At 36.7% G+C, this 16,827-nt stretch overlaps 1 protein-coding gene across 8 annotated transcripts in view; it reads left to right on the top strand.

The window, feature by feature from the left end:
- Nucleotides 1–16,827, top strand: part of Dhc64C (dynein heavy chain, cytoplasmic) — a 162,187-nt gene that overhangs the window by 78,412 nt on the left and 66,948 nt on the right. For 4 of the 8 annotated variants that reach the window (XM_069838723.1, XM_069838853.1, XM_069838609.1 and 1 more), the window contains 4 exons: nucleotides 980–1,068; nucleotides 1,196–1,225; nucleotides 13,824–14,059; nucleotides 15,077–15,254. In XM_069838723.1, coding sequence (XP_069694824.1) covers nucleotides 980–1,068; nucleotides 1,196–1,225; nucleotides 13,824–14,059; nucleotides 15,077–15,254 — 533 coding nt within the window. The remainder of the gene's footprint in view (nucleotides 1–979; nucleotides 1,069–1,195; nucleotides 1,226–13,823; nucleotides 14,060–15,076; nucleotides 15,255–16,827) is intronic. The other 4 variants (XM_069838938.1, XM_069838772.1, XM_069838627.1 and 1 more) reach the window with 1 other exon arrangement.

Raw genomic sequence — 16,827 nt, 5'->3', positions numbered from 1 at the left:
AATCACAAGACACACACGTTTAAATGTTGTTGTTTTCTAATGCCAGGCGTTTGACAATAAAGTCATTTGATCTCTTGCACTCCAATATTTTTCCAAGATATTATCATGACCAGCCACTGAAGCACAGATTTTGAGGTGTTCCGAATCCATTTTTTGGTTTGAGTTGCATAATGGGCAGTTAGGGGACTGATATATTCCAATTCTATGCAGGTGTTTGGCCAAACAATCATGGCCTGTTGCCAATCTAAATGCAGCTACAGACGATTTTCGTGGTAAATCGGGAATTAACTGTGGATTATGATGCAGAGAGTTCCATTTTTTTCCTAACTTTTTGCAAGGCGTTCACACACATATAAAGTAATGTATAATTTCAGTAAAATGAGTGAGAAGATATTGGGCAAACCTAGTATTTAGAAAGGAAACAAAATATTTTTGCGACATATGCTAGTTATGACGTCATCGAGAATATTTTGAAATGGCACCCTATAGTTTTTTTAATATCACCTGGAAGAGCAAATTTTTACTTTACGTTTATGGAAGATCTCATGCTCTCCATTGAATTTGGTGTTTCCCTCAATTTTTTTAATTTAAACATTAAATTTAATTTAAATAATTGATTAAATGGCGATCTAACTCGTGTTAATTATGTAAGCATGTGTGGCTTACAGCTGTTTCGGTGCTACTTGGCACCATCCTCAGAACCTCTTTTTTGTATACTAGTTGACTTGTAGAGTTGTCTTGATAATGCATGTTGAATCTTTCGTACACTACTTGACTGGCTCTGAGGATGGTGTCAAGTAGCACCGAAACAGCTGTAAGCTGCATATGCTTACATAATTAATACGAGTAAGATCGCCGTTTAATCAATTATTTATATTCAAATGTTAAAAGTAGTGTACGAAAGATTCAACATAAATTGAATTTATTTAATTAGACGTTCGAAATGTCCCCCGTTTACAAGAGCTTCTTTTGGCTGTAGGCTTGAAAGACCAGATCCGGAAGGTGTGCCAGGAGGAGTACCTGGTGTGTGGTGAAGGGGAAGAGCAGGGAGGAGCCTGGATGGAGAAGGTACGTCCTGCAATATAGTTAAATAGTATTTGTGATGATATCTTAACTAATCTCATAAGTGCATTAACATGAGTAGTGGTTAATGGTAGATGTGTTTCTCTCTGAATTCTCTCTGTACATACCAAAGGGAACAATAGGCGAGACTTGGGTGGAGAAGGTAAGTGCAGTATCTAAATGTTGGACACCCTTGCTTTGTATTTCAAACCACCCGTGTCAGTATACTGTTGTTTTGATCTGAGCTTTCGCTGCAATCAGCATAGACAGAAATGCTGTGCGCTAATGTTTACCAAGAAGTAATGTTTTTAGTTGTCCCCCATTCCCCTCTTCCAGCATGCATGTGAATATGTGCCTCTCTTTTCATTATATTGTGTGTGTGTACGTAGGAAACCTTAAGAAATAGTGTTCCTGTTTTTAATTGCTTCCAAATGTCAACTAAGAAGTCTTCCAAAACTTGTAATAGAGGTGCCTAATCAGTAATTCCATTCAGTAGAGAAGCATTGGAAAGACCTAATTGTTATTGACTGTGAATGACAAGGCGAGGGGATGAGTTAATCAAATTTATTATAAATAGAAGCATATGGTGAAAAGTTCGAGTTAAATATTCGTACATTAAAGCTACAGTTTCGCTACGACAATCTTCGCCGACGATTAATGCTGGCGATCTTCACTGGGATTCTGTCCCGTTGATTGGAATGTGCATGGTTTCTTTATGGCGATGAGCGTCAATGAACGTCGCTGGGCTCGATGAACATCGTCAGCGTTTGCCTTGGAGGCAAAAACCTGGTGATCATCGCCGAGAAACAAATTGTAAAATTACAGTAGGTGATGAATTAAATCATTTAATAACATGTGATTTACACATCACACACAGTAATGGTGATAAAACAGAAATCTTTCTGCAATTTTTCCACTAATGAAGACGAGATATTAATTGATTAAACACAAATCCCTGTTCGACATGAGCCAAAAAGATGAACCAACGTAAACAATAACAAATCTATATTTTGCAACAACCAGAACTGTTAATACAATTGAGTAAAGTGATTCATAATTGAAGGACACACACGATGAGACAGATTTGGCTACTGAAGCAAAAGTTTGTGTGAAATAGTAAGTGAAGTGGAATTCCGACCAAAAGAGAGAAGTCCAACATTCTCCTTCTCACATTGTTTTTTTTTATTTGTAACATTATTTCCTAAATAAATGCTCCTAAATGAAAAAAATAACATTGTAAAAAGTAAAAATAAAATGTTTATATCATTGGTTTTTACCTTAAACTTATGCTTATCTTTCAGCTAGGCTTATTGGTTTGTGAATAAATTTTGTGGGTAATTTAAAAATAACATTTTCAATTGAACTTGAAACAAAATGAAATTGTTCGGGAGAAAGGCTGAAATATTCCTTAAAATTGGTGGATTCATTTTCAAGATGTCTTAATATCAATGAATTAAAAGACCCCTCTGTATGTCTATTTCTAAACATGAAATTAACAACTTTAAAGATCCGTACTTGTTTTTCAAGGCAAAACTTATATTATAACGTTACCATATTGTCATCCACTTAACAGATGATCAGACATGGCCAACTATATAAAACAATTTACTATCCACCTACGAAGTTTGCCGGTAAAGAAACCACTCTCTGACAATGACCGCTAGCGATTTGAATTGTCAGCGATGTTCATTCGACAAAGATTGTTGTAGTGAAACCGTAGCTTAAGTATGTTATAAGATGAGAAATACTAAAATTGAAAGAAACTCTAAACTATCCTTCTAAAGTGGAAAATTGTATGTCTGTTAAAAACCTTATTAATAATATTGTAGTAAAATACTACCTTAATTTAAATTGTAACTTCGCGCCAAAATACAAAATACCCACAAAAAGTGTAATGTTATTATTAAATCCTGAGCATTAGGTACACATACTGTACATGTGATGCGAGGGCTTTTGGTTTTGCACCATGCCATACATTCAGGATATCAAACATTTTCAGGTCCACATATTGACTATATCATCAAGGAAGATTAAAAAATCTGTTGGATCTGTTATTAAGAGTCATTCTCCAGGGATGGAAATGAAATCCTACAATTCAGAGGCCTTAAATATTTGTTTACAACAAATCATATCTAAAAAGCAATTAATGTGTATTTCGTGACTCATCATAATATCATTCAGATAACACCCATGTTCATAGTGAGTACATTACACAAAGGAACATGGTGAGTCAAACCTAAGGGACTGGCGTTACAGTCTAGCAAGCATCAAGCTGGGAGAGCTTATGTAAAATTGGTCAGAAGGTGCTCTTGTGCAAAACTACATAGGGCTGACGAAAACTTCAAATATTCATTCCAGACACTAATGCACTTAAGCATACCATTTTCATGTATTACATATTCTTTAATTCTCCTCTCCTTGTTTCTTTTTACAAAATTTAGTTTTGTCGTTTTTTCCTTTTACTCTGCTAAATGTGACTGATATGAATGGGCTACATCATTACGAGTTTTGGAATGTTATAAAGCCTGTCTAGATTTGTATTAGAATTGCAGAGTTGACTTTTATTTCTGAAGTGGGAACATTTGTAACGAGGAATTTAAAATAGTTGTGATATTAGTCTATTTAATGAAAATCTAGACTAGAGACTGTGAAAAGAATATGAAAACAATTAAAAGTGTACTATCCAGATGTAACTTACACACAATTCTATTTTCAGACGTGATACATTGGAATTGAAATATCTGTATTTTCTTCTTGAAGAGACATAGTTATGTGAATGCATTGAGCAAAAATTTCACAAAAACTAGAACAATAAACTGAAAAGCTGTACCATATAAAGAGCCGAAAAAAAAAGTGTGTGTTGCATCAGGATACACAGGCACATAGAATTATATTATGTCGTCCAGTTTCGGGAATGAAACTACAGTTGTGTTGGTTTGAATGTTTTATTTTAATTTCCGTTTACAAATGGAGACTATGGGTCTATGATTAGAGAAGTAATTAATAAAGGGCATGCAACGCATTTTCTCTTAAAATGAATTGACATACCAAAATTAAATTTAGCTTTATTTGTAGTAGATATGGCACACCTCAAGAAGTGTAAAAAATTTAACAGCTACAGATCTGTCATTATTATACTGGGAAGCAAGAAGGAAAATGGAAGAACTCAAATACGCTGAACATTAGCAACCAACCAACCAACCAACCAACCAACCAACATTCTGAAATTAGTCCAAGCTCTCAACACATTTTTCACTGTGTTTCATTCAAAGTCTATTGTACATGTCTGTTATCAGTTATCAATTTAATATTGTAGAACTCGCGATTACAAATGAAACGAGTGGTCACATAGGTCTGTAGTTGCTCTTGATGCCGAGATATTACTGAGAGAATCTGTGCGGCACAGTTAATTTTACATGAAGCTTCAGTGCCCTCATGCCTATAGCAGTGAGCGGAGGTGACGTTATTAGTTGTGGTCGTACAAATGATTCATGGCCTAACTACTAATAACATTAGCATTCAGCTGTGGGTCGTAGTCTTCGTCTTCTTACACTGAGCATTTGAAATCCTGGCATTTTTCTTTCACCCCAGATCCCAGAATGGGTGTCCATAGACGGTGAGGGAAAAGATGTATTCTTTTTCAACTTTCAAGGTTGCAGACAGGAAGAGAAGTGTGATATAATTGAAATGGTTTATAGTTCATTGTTTGGGTAACGCTCAATTGTTTTTGGTGTGTCTTGTTATAACTGAGATAGACGCTAGAGCAGATAGAGAACTTGGTAATGAGAAAACTTGACTTCTCTGGAGGAAGAGGATCTCTGAGAATATGAACGTGGTTGATTTGAGGAACCTTTACGTAATGTAATTGTTACTTTAATTGTTCTGTAATATGAATGATCAGAAAGTTTGTGTCATTTAATGGCACAGTATAGCGTATAGACTGAACATCCATTAGTGCTTGAAACCTTGCAGTAGGTTTCAATTGCTACTTTAACTTGAGACATGAATGGTATGTAAATATTGTGTATTGCATGATAGATTGTTCTTCACTCATAACTCAGATGAATTATAACAAATTGGAGGCTATTATAGCAGAAATTTTATGCCTAGAGTCATGAGGAAAGTGCTGGACAGTAATAGCAAGGATACCACAGGCTTTTCTTTCCATAACCTTGTACAGTAAAACTTAATTCATACATTTTTATAAAGATTTGAATAACAAAATGCATAAGTGAGAAAAACGTCTAACTGAAATGACATTTAATAACATCTGAAATTACATTTGAAGACTATATGGAGAGCTCAAGTTATATAAATTTAGTAAAATTTTCCCAAGAGAAATTACAATTCCATAGTTAAGCCATCTTCGAGTCTGTAACACAGTACTCAAATTTATAAAACATATTCTTGAAGAATGTAAGATTATTTGTAGGAAATCTTAGCTGCTTAGAACCAAAGCTGACTGATGTATTACATTTAAAATTCCAATCCAGAAAATTTTATGGCATTGACTTACCTTGTTCTTACCATGTAATCTTCAATAATTCGAGGGGAAAAATTGTTCCGGGGCCGGGTATCGAACCTGGGACTTTTGGTTAAACGTACCAATGCTCTACCAACTGAGCTACCTGGGAACTCTACCAGACACTGATGCAATTCTTCCCTCTATATCCACAGACCTCGATACCCGGCCCCGGAACAATTTTTCCCTCAATTATTCAAATCAACTTTACGGGGAGTTATACCTGAAAGTTTGATTTGTATAATACACGTCACTGTTCGTTAACAGAAAACCACAATTCAAGTCACACAGAGTTAGTGTGCACTCAATGTTGGTTGCTTGACAGTTGTCAGCCCACTTTGAGGTATGTAGATATAGAAGGAAGAATTGGATCAGTGTCTGGTAGAGTTCCCGGATAGCTCAGTTGGTAGAGTGTTGGTACGTTTAACCAAAGGTCCCGAGTTTGATACCTGGCCCTGGAACAATTTTTCTCTCGAAATTATTCAAATCAACTTTACAGGGAGTTATGCCTGAAAGTTTGATTTGCATGTAATCTTCATTTAATAACATGTGATTGTTTTACAAAAAGTCGGATTTTTGACTGCTTGCTCCTAAGGAATAAACCATGTCCTCAAATCGTGATAACTGTTCCATAATGTGTTCCTAAAGCAGTAACAGCATCATTAAAGGTCACAAGATTATTGTAGGAAAGCATGGGCAGCTTCGAATTTTCACGAAATTCGAAGTGGACTGTTTATTAACAATGAGCACATGCTGTATTTTCGCGTTCTTATTTCGAGCAAAATTGATTTAGAACTTATGAATGACGTTTCATATCTCCTGGGATTTGAAATATTGTATAAGTGTAAAAACTAATGAACCAAAAACTTACGTATATCCGAAATAAATTGACATGGAAAGTATAGAAATTATGCCGAGACCTCGGAAAAAAAAGAATATGTATGAAAAACACATAATTGTGAAACATATGAAAGAAGTTTTATTGTATATGCAACACAGATTGCTTGTGAAGAAAAGTACAGCCGGCCATGTTCATTCTACAGAGAAGAAATTATGAAGTCTGTTATTGTTATTTCTGTAGTTGTTGCTTAAATTTGTTGTGTGATTGTGTGATCCCTTGCTTCAGTTGTGATGTGATGGTGTATTGAAATGAGGCTCTTCCCTTTAACATTGCTGCTAGAGTCAAGAGAATTAATGGGTCTCGTGTCTTTTGCATGAATATAGTTGTATACTGAATATATCCTTGCATATACAATGCAGTTTTATTGAGAAGGTGAATCCTCCATAAATTGGTGCTAACTGTAAACATCCTAATTATTTACTTGCCGTTTATAATATTTGTTGCGTGTGTTTGTACAGGATAAATATAAGACCAGAGGCACACATACACCCTTCCATAACCTCATCTTGAACGTACATTCCAATTATTCATCTTTTGTCATTACATTCCTCCTCTATCCTTTGTCATTTGCTGTTCATGTGTCATCACAATCATCTGCATAAAAATAGCAATCATGTCCCTCTATTGGAAAAACTGAAACGACATTTATTAACATCTGAAATGACATTTGAAGACTATAGAAATAACACGTCAAGTGAATTTAGTAAAATTTTTACAAGAGAAATTTAAAACTTCACAGTTAAACCATCTTTGAGTCCACAATACAGTACTCAAATTTATAACACATATTCTTGAAGAATGTAAGATTATTTGTAGGAAATATTAGCTGCTTAGAGCCAGAGCTCGCTGTTATATTACATTTCAACTCATCTCATCATCTTACTTCATGGTATAGGCTTAGTGCCTGTTCCGTCTTCACATTTTATTCACTTCCACCTCTTCCTAGGACGTCCGACATCTCTTTTGCCTTTAGGTTGGTACTGTTGTATCAGTGCCGGAATTCTTTCATTATCCATTCGAGACAGGTGTTCTTTCCACTTTTCTTAATAATCTTCCACTTTTTTGTTTATGTTCTATATATTTAATTCTTTACGGATATCCTCATTTCTTATCAAATCCCTTCTTGTACATCCCTTTACTCTGCAAAGAAACATCATCTCTGCAGCCTGTAATTTACTTCAATCTCGTTCTTTAATTATCCATGATTCGCTTCCATATGTCAACACGGGTACTGCCATAGTTTTATAGAACTTTAGTTTTCTTTTCTAGTTTTATTTTTTTAGTGTTCTATATTTATCGTTCCGCATATCCTCTGGAATTTGCTTATTTTGTTGTCAATATCTCTATCTACGTCATAAGTTATATTACAACCTAAATAATCAAAATGAGATACTTGTTCTATGGGCTTATTATCAACTATTATTTTTATACGAATTGGAAATTTACCACTGTGGGCCATTACTTTAGTTTTATGGGTTGATATGCTCAAATTATAGTTTTCTTTTCCTAGTAGGTGTAGTTTGTGAATGACATATTGCAATTTTTCTTCACTGTCTTGTATTAATGTTACATCATCGGCAAACATTAGAACATCTAAAAATGTATCTTTACTAATCTTTATACCTGGATTCACCTCCATTTTCCTTTCTTTAATTAAGTCATCTAGATATACGTTGAAGAGACTAGGTGGTAGGCTACAACCTTGTCTGAGTCCTTGATTTATTCTTATTTCTTCTGTTTTCGATGCTCCTGAAAATTTTATGACTTTGATTTACCTTGTTCTTACCATGTGATCTTCATTTAATAACATGTAATTATTTTATAAAAAGTAAATTACTTTGGACTGCTTGCTCCTAAAGAATAAACCAGGGATGTCAAAACACCTGCACTACATGCTCTCAAGAACCCGAACAACATTTCCTTAAGAGAAATAATTCTACTTCATCTTGCTAAAAAGTGAAGCTTGTTGGATTTGTATTGCTTGTAGTATGAGCATGTAGTGCGGGTGCTTTGACATCTCTAGAATAAACCATGCCCTCAAATTGTGGTAACTGTTCCATAATGTATTCAGTTACATCATGGTATGTTACAAAATGTTTCAATGTTTTGAAAGCAGTAACAGCGTCATTAAAGAACTTAAGATTGTTGGAGACAAGCATGGACAGCTTCGTATTTCGACAAATTTCGAAGTGGGCCATATCTTAACAATGAACAAGTACTGTATTTTTGCAAGATTCAAAATGGACATTCTTATGTTTTCATGGCAAACTTAATTTCGAGCAGAATTGATTTAGAACGTATAAATTACTTTCATACATCCTGAGGTTTAAAATACGATAATAATAATAATAATAATAATAATAATAATAATAATAATAATAATAATAATAATAATAATGTTTTATTTTCGCTGGTAGAGTTAAGGCCATAAGGCCTTCTCTTCCACTCAACCAGCCTTAATCAATACAATACATATTGTGAATTTTATTAGTAACAACAATGTAATTTATTCGTCACAACAATAATTCCTTCCTACAATTCACCTTAAACGCTCTCGTCAACAATTGGATCTTCACTCAACACAGTATTCGTTATAGCACTCCACCGACGACAGTGACAATTTACTTGGACTATTACGCACAACAATGAACTGTTAATCTTAACTAATATTTACAAAGCACTATTTACAAATCAGAACTACCAGTTCTCAGTTCACAGTTCTTCTATCTCAGTCACTCGAGTTCACGGTATCTCGAACCACAGACCTTCAGAGACAGTTCACTGTACTCGAACTCAGGTCCCTCCAACTGCGGTCCACTGCACTCGAACTCAGGCCTTCGGATGCTGACGCAGATGCGGACGCACACTCGAGTCGAACTCCGGCACACAAGTCTGGCTTGCTTGCTCTGGCTTACTCACTGACTGAATAACTGAAAACTCTGCTCGAGTTCGCTGGTGCTTCTTCTTTTATAGCAAAATCATAGTTGCGAGAATTTTCTACAGGTGTGTAGAGAATTATCTCGATATCTCCACATCGACAGACTTCTGGAATAGTCGAGAAGGTCGTTCCACATTCACTGCGTTAAGTAGCAGCTGCGCGCGCAGCCTTCCCTCGCGTGTAGGCTCCTTTCTCCTTTCCCCGTGAAGCCCGCGCGATATGCTCTCTCGCGGGACGCTGGTCGTGAGTTCGAATCTCACGTCGCTGTCACAATATTTAAATTACAAATATTTATACTGCACTTGAAAGGTTCTCCAGCTATATTCTTCAGTTAAGTTTTAAAGACTAGTAGACTACATGTAAACGAAAAATATATAACCAAAATATATTAACATGAAAAGTATGGGAATTTTTTCGAGAAAAAGTGCAAGTGTGAAACATATAAAAGAAGTTTTACTATACTTGTAATGACATGGATGAAGCACAAAACAGGAGACTTGTGCCTAGCTCCAATGAGGAAGAAACAAAATTCCACTGATCTGCCTGAAATCTAATCCTTGTTGTTGTTTACTCAACTGTCCGAAGATAGGTTTGAACCTCACATTCATTACGCAACCAGTTAGGTAATGATACTATTACGAAACTAGTTAGGTATTGATTCTGCTAATACCTGACTGGCAGCGTAATGAGAACCATACATTAAATTAAATAAAATGGAATTGCTTTTATTTGTTATAAACATTAACAACAATATGTTCACAATTTGTTAGTGAACATTCAATTTCAGAATTTGCAGCATTTTCAATATCTGAATCTTTCTTTGAACTCATTTTAACAGTATACAAATCTGGCTTTCAGGTATAGCTCCCTGTGACTTAAATAATTTCAAGGGAAAAAATTGTTCTGGAGCTGGGCATCGATCCCAGGGCCTTTGGCTGAGTGCGCCAGTGCTCTGCTGACTGAGCTACCCAGGAACTCTACCAGGCTCAATTATTCCCTTTATATTCACATACCTCAACAAGACGTCAAGAGATCCAACATTGAGTGCACATTTTCTGTGTGATTTAAATTTGTGGTTTTCTGTTAACAAATAATTTTTCCCTTGAAATTGTTAAAGTCAATTTCACAGTGAGCTATACCTGAAAGCCAGATTTATATAATACACGTTACTGTTCGTTAACAGACGACCACAAATTTAAGTCACACAGAAGTGTGCGCTCAATGTTGGATTTCTTGACATCTTGTCAAGGCTCCAATGGGGTAGGGCACCATCCTGCTGAAAGATTGTTGGCTGAATGGCTGCTATCTGTAGCATGGTAAAATTTTCCAATATATCGAAGTAACTGTTACCAGTGACAGTATCCTCTTGAAAGAAAAATGGTCCAACAATTTGATTTTGCAGAAGTCTTGAATGTCTGAAGGTCCTTATTGTAAACACGACGAAAGTTTCGTTGTACTTTAATAATGGATTTTGTTTCTGCATACCACAGCCTGTGCACGCTCATTTGGAATCTTCATTTTAGAAACAATCTACTACTAGGTTCAAAAAGTTCCCGGAATTTTACTACCATTTTTCGTATTAATATATAACAAGGGATATTATACATTTGTTTTGTTGGTAACATTCATGATGTCATTTCCTTAAAGTTTGTTGATAATGGCAATTATTGGTTTTGAGTTGTAGGCAATTGTTTATCATAGTGTTTCGTTTGTTCGTCGCATTTTGTAATTATGTCCACAGAGCAAAGTACAAACATCAAGTTCTGTGTTTTGCTGGGGACATGATCAGTATGGCTGATGAAGATGGTGATTTCTTAAACAAAATGAAACTGGTGCTACTTGTACGACCCAGTCCCTAAACGACAGTCATCTGAGTGGAAATCGAAAACATCTCCTCGGAAGCAAAAATTTCCTAGGGACACTTCCAAAGGCAAAGTTATTTTAAATGTTATGTTTTATTTAACGACGCTCGCAACTGCAGAGGTTATATCAGCATCGCCGGATGTGCCGGAATTTTGTCCCGCAGGAGTTCTTTTTCATGCCAGTAAATCTACTGACATGAGCCTGTCGCATTTAAGCACACTTAATGCAAAGTTATGTTGGAAGTTTTCTTCGACTCTCAGGGTCTCATGCACCATGAGTTCATTCCAGAAGGTCGTACTGTAACGAAAGAATTGTACGTAGAAACCCTCCGTCGCCTCTGGGACGCAGTGAGAAGGAAACGTCCAGAAAAGTGGGTAGAAAACAACTGGTTTCTTATGCATGACAATGCACCTGCTCATCGCGCAATTATTGTAAAGAATTTTCTTGCCAGGCACAACATAACTGCTTTGGATCACCCACCATACTCTCCTGATCTCTCACCACCTGATTACTTTCTGTTTCCCCGTCTGAAAAGTCATCTGAAAGGACGGAGATTCAATGCTGAAGAGGTTATCGCAAACGCGACGAGAGCACTAAGACGGGTTTCACAAAATGGCTTCCAGGCCTGCTTCCAGGAACTCTACACGCGTTGGCAAAAGTGTGTAGTTGCGGAAGGCAACTATTTTGAAGGGAATTCTGTAGAATAGTGTTTAAGGTACGTTGTTTCTATGATGCTAACAAATTCCGGGAACTTTTTGAACCTAGTATGTATTTGTTGCAGGCCACTACGGCTATTGTGCGCACTACACCGTTACCATATAAACTTTTTTTGAGCTTCTGCTTCAGCTCCATAACTGTACAATCTGAAATGTAAAAGTTTTATGGCCGGTTTCTCCAAGTATTTTTAGAACATTTAACGATGTTCAAACAGAAATTTTGAAAATAATATTTCATGTCTCTCTTTAAGGAATATTTCGTGAATGACTGATAACATAACATCTAAAAGACACTTTGAAAAGCTAATATAGGGAAGATAATCTTCAAAAGTGAACTGATTATCATACTAGCTGCTTATTTTGATGCTGAGCTATTATATATTAAAAATTTAGAAAATGTGGGATCTCAACGTGGCAAGGTAACTAGGATTTATGGTTTGTATACTATGTATGATACTCAATTTGTGACAATATAGATTTTCAAAACAAGTAGGCCGCAAAATTTTAAAAGAAATTTAAAGCAGGCTTTAATATTCTACAAACAAAAATACGTCACTTATTCCAATTCAGCATCTACTATTTACTCTTGATTCTACGATATTGGCTCTTTTCAACTAACTATAGCCAATGTCAATAGTGTTTCAAAATACACAGTGAGTGTTATATTAAAAAGGTTTCAGCAAAAATTCCTTGTCTGAGAAGTCATATATTAGTACTAGTACTATAACCTTACTTTGTAATAATAATATTCAGTAGTAGTCACCTACAACTTTCATATGTCTTTATCGATAATGGTCTACTGTAATAGGTTATGATTTTATACATGTTTCATGACTTACTCTACAATGCAGAATTTAAAGAATAATATCAGCCTATAAAAATTTTTCTTACATGTGCAAAATCATTACCAACTGCTGTTGAGTGGTTAAAATAGTGTTAACGACTGTTAAAGTTAAGTGTCGTTGTTTTAAACAAAATGATGTTGAAGAAATTGGAAATACATTAACAAAACTTTAAAAAGAAACAGGCTGTTAATATAACACTAGTTACGCCAAATTAAACATTTCTTGGAGAAACTGGCCAATAGACTTTCAAAATGTTGGAGTCTTCATATGTGAACACTTACCAGTGTAAAGCACAGTTGCCACTGATATAAGACAAATAACAAGCATGCTAAATGAGTTAGTGTTTACTCCTGTTGTCATCAAGGTGTGTATAGACTGCCTCCGTGGTCTGTTGGTCAGCATGCTGGCTTCCAGATCAGGAGGTCCCGGGTTCGATTCCCGGTGAATTTTTCTTGAAGAAGAATAATTCCCTGGGTGTCTAGAGTCTGGAAATTTGTATGAATGTGTGATTGTGAGTGTGCCGGGTTAATATTAATTAACCAATCATCACAAATACAAAAAATACATCAGGACTGTCGCTGGGCAGTAACCTGAACACACGTTTCAGCGTCACATTGTTGACAAGTAACTCCATCTGTTAGCACAACCATAAAGCATCTAATAGATGCTATAGAGTTACCAACAACGGAAAAAAAAAAAAAGTGTGTATAGAAGTTGGTAGAATATAAAAACTTCCCCTCCAATGTGAGTTTGTCACCGCTGGTAATGAAATTGCCACAGTCTCAATAAATCGCATTGTATATGTGTAATAAGTAACACAATTCTTTACTGTTATAATACTGGTAATGAATGACAGTGTTTCACTCAGAACATATTAGTTGTTGCTTGCTGCTGATCCCCTGAACTCCCGCGCTTGATTGCATGACTGCTGGTTGGCGCGTGAGCCACTGTCTGATTGTTGGCGCTGTCTGAGCAGGTGCTGCAGCTGTACCAGATCTGCAACTTGAACCACGGCCTCATGATGGTGGGACCCAGCGGATCAGGCAAGACGACTGCCTGGAAAGTCCTGCTTAAAGCTTTGGAACGCTACGAAGGTACAGAAGGTGTTGCTCATGTCATTGATCCCAAGGCCATTTCCAAGGAGGCCTTGTATGGAGTCCTCGACCCTAACACAAGGGAATGGACCGACGGTCTCTTCACTCACATCTTGAGGTATGTTAAAATCGAAGGTGATAGCATTCACTGGAAAGATGTTACTTACTTATTTTACTTACTTACTTACTTTACTTACTTTACTTACTTACTTACTTTTAAGGAACCTGGAGGTTCATTGCCGCCCTCACATAAGCCCGCCATTGGTCCCTATCCTGATCTAGATTAATCCATTCTCTATCATATTCCACCTCCCTCAAATCCATTTTAATATTATCTTCCCATCTACGTCTCGGCCTCCCTAAAGGTCTTTTTCCCTCCGGCCTCCCAACTAACACTCTATATTCATTTCTGGATTCGCCCATATGTGCTACATGCCCTGCCCATCTCAAACATCTGGATTTAATGTTCCTAATTATGTTGAGTCAAGGCTTTAAAACAGATTTATTATCTTAGAATAAGTATAGTGCAATAGTAGAGTTGTCACTTTTAGCCTCTGGACTGACAAGCGCCATGCTACATAGTTTTGAGTTATTACTAAATGAAAAAAATGTCACATTACATAAGATGTTAAATTAGTTACTTTACAACAGTTCAGGGATGATGGAATAGGTGAAGAATAACAGTTTTCGTATGTGACAACAATCCAGCAGATCCGCAATTTTCCCTCTAGGATGGTTAAGGGAGAAGGTATAACTTTTGCAAGTACAATTTTACTTCATTTCAACACTTTTTTCCTCAGAATCCATAGATCCTTCGGAAATAAAAATTGGCATACTCAATACACACCACGTGTATGCCACCAAGCAACTGTAGTGCCTCTGAAAACATAGTAATAATAATTATTTATATTATTACATGGCAGTATTCCCAAGGATAAATAAACCAACACGTTTTCCCATCAAAAATCCACTTGGGCTTGAATCTGTTGTGTACAAAACCCAATGACCTAGATATTTTATCTAACATTATGTAATTTCCATCCATCACAGTTGCATCTACTTGGCTAGCTCATTTGGCTATTTGGTGGTAATAAATCAAGGAAGAAGCAAATGAGTTTTGTGATGAATTTTACAGGAAGATTATCGACAACGTGCGAGGTGAGATCAACAAAAGGCAGTGGATCATCTTCGACGGAGATGTGGATCCAGAGTGGGTGGAGAACCTCAACTCTGTGCTGGACGACAACAAGCTGCTCACACTGCCCAATGGCGAGAGACTGTCACTGCCTCCTAACGTCAGAGTCATGTTCGAAGTGAGTGTAACTTTCATGGAGATTGGGAAACAGATTGTATATCTGCTCAGTTGCATCACTTACTGGCTATATATCATGTTACATAGAATATTGTAAATTTATTTCTAGACAACAATGTAACTTTATTATCTCAACAATTGGATTTGCTCTCCACACAGTAACTCAGTATTCGTTAGTGCACTCCACTGACGACAATGACACTTTACTTGGACTATTACGAACAACAATGAACTGTTAATCTTAACTAATATTTACAAAGCACTATTTACAAATCAGAACTGTCAGTTCTCAGTTCACAGTTCTTCTAGCTCAGTCACTCGAGTTCACAGTATCTCGAACCACAGACCTTCAGAGATAGTCCACTGTACTCGAACTCAGGTCCCTCCAACTGCGGTCCACTGCACTCGAACTCAGGCCTTCGGATGCTGACACAGTTGCGGACGCCCACTCGAGTCGAACTCCGGTACTGGCTTGCTTGCTCTGGCTTACTCACTGAATGGCTGAATAAACTGAAAAACTGCTCAGGTTCGCTCGTGTTTCTTCTTTTATAGCAAAATCATAGTTGCGAGAAATTTCTACGGGTGTGCAGAGCTAGCTCTGTCGAATTATCTGGATATCTCCACTTCGACGGACTTCTGGAAGAGTCGGGAGGATCCGTCCCCCCTTCACTCCGCACGCAGCAGTTGCGCGCGCACCCTCCCCTCGTCGTGTTGACGTAATACACCCCCCTCTGCCCTTCAGCATGCAGATGCTCCCTGTACCAGCTTTTCGTCGGACGCGTGTTCAAACCCCGTTGCAGCTGTCACAATATGTTTGCGTTACTTACTAATTTCAAAACAAAATTAATGAAACTCTTGTAGAAAAGGAGACGAAATTGTGTTAATATGCTGCAATTTTTTTTTGCTTGTTTTCTTCTTCTATTCACTGTTTTACTTTTTTTTTACATTATATTTGTTTTTTATTTCTGTACTTTCCTTTTCTCTTCTCTCTTTTGTTTCCTACCTATTTTGCTTCTTGCCTCTTTCCTTTTCTTGCCTCTGTATTCTTTCCTTGACTCTGTATTCTTTCCCTTGCCTCAGTAATTCTTTTCATTGCCTCTGCATTCTCTCCCTTGCATCTGCATTCTTTTGCTTGTCTGTACTCTTTCCCTTTCCTCTGTAATGCTTTCCCTTGCCTCTGTAATGCTTTCTCTTGTCTCTGTAATTCTTGCCTTCGTCTTTGTATTCTTTCCCTTGCCCTTGTATTCTTTCCTTTGCCTCTGCATTCTTTCCCTTGCCTCTGTAATTTTTTTTCCTTGCCTCTGCATTCTTTACTTGCCTCTGTAATTTTTTTTCCTTGCCTCTGCATTCTTTCCCTTGCCTCTGTAATTTTTTTCCTTGCCTGTGTAATTTTTTTTTCCTTGCCTCTGCATTCTTTCCCTTGCCTCTGTAATTTTTTTTCCTTGCCTCTGCATCTTTCCCTTGCCTCTGTAGTTTTTTTTCCTTGCCTCTGCATTCTTTCCCTTGCCCTTGTATTCTTTCCTTTGCCTCTGCATTCTTTCCCTTGCCTCTGTAATTTTTTTCCTTGCCTCTGC

The sequence above is a fragment of the Periplaneta americana genome, chromosome 1, assembly GCF_040183065.1.
Source record: "Periplaneta americana isolate PAMFEO1 chromosome 1, P.americana_PAMFEO1_priV1, whole genome shotgun sequence".
NCBI lineage: Eukaryota > Metazoa > Arthropoda > Insecta > Blattodea > Blattidae > Periplaneta > Periplaneta americana.
Note: the sequence above shows the minus strand (reverse complement) of the source record. Positions and strands in the feature narration are given on the sequence as shown.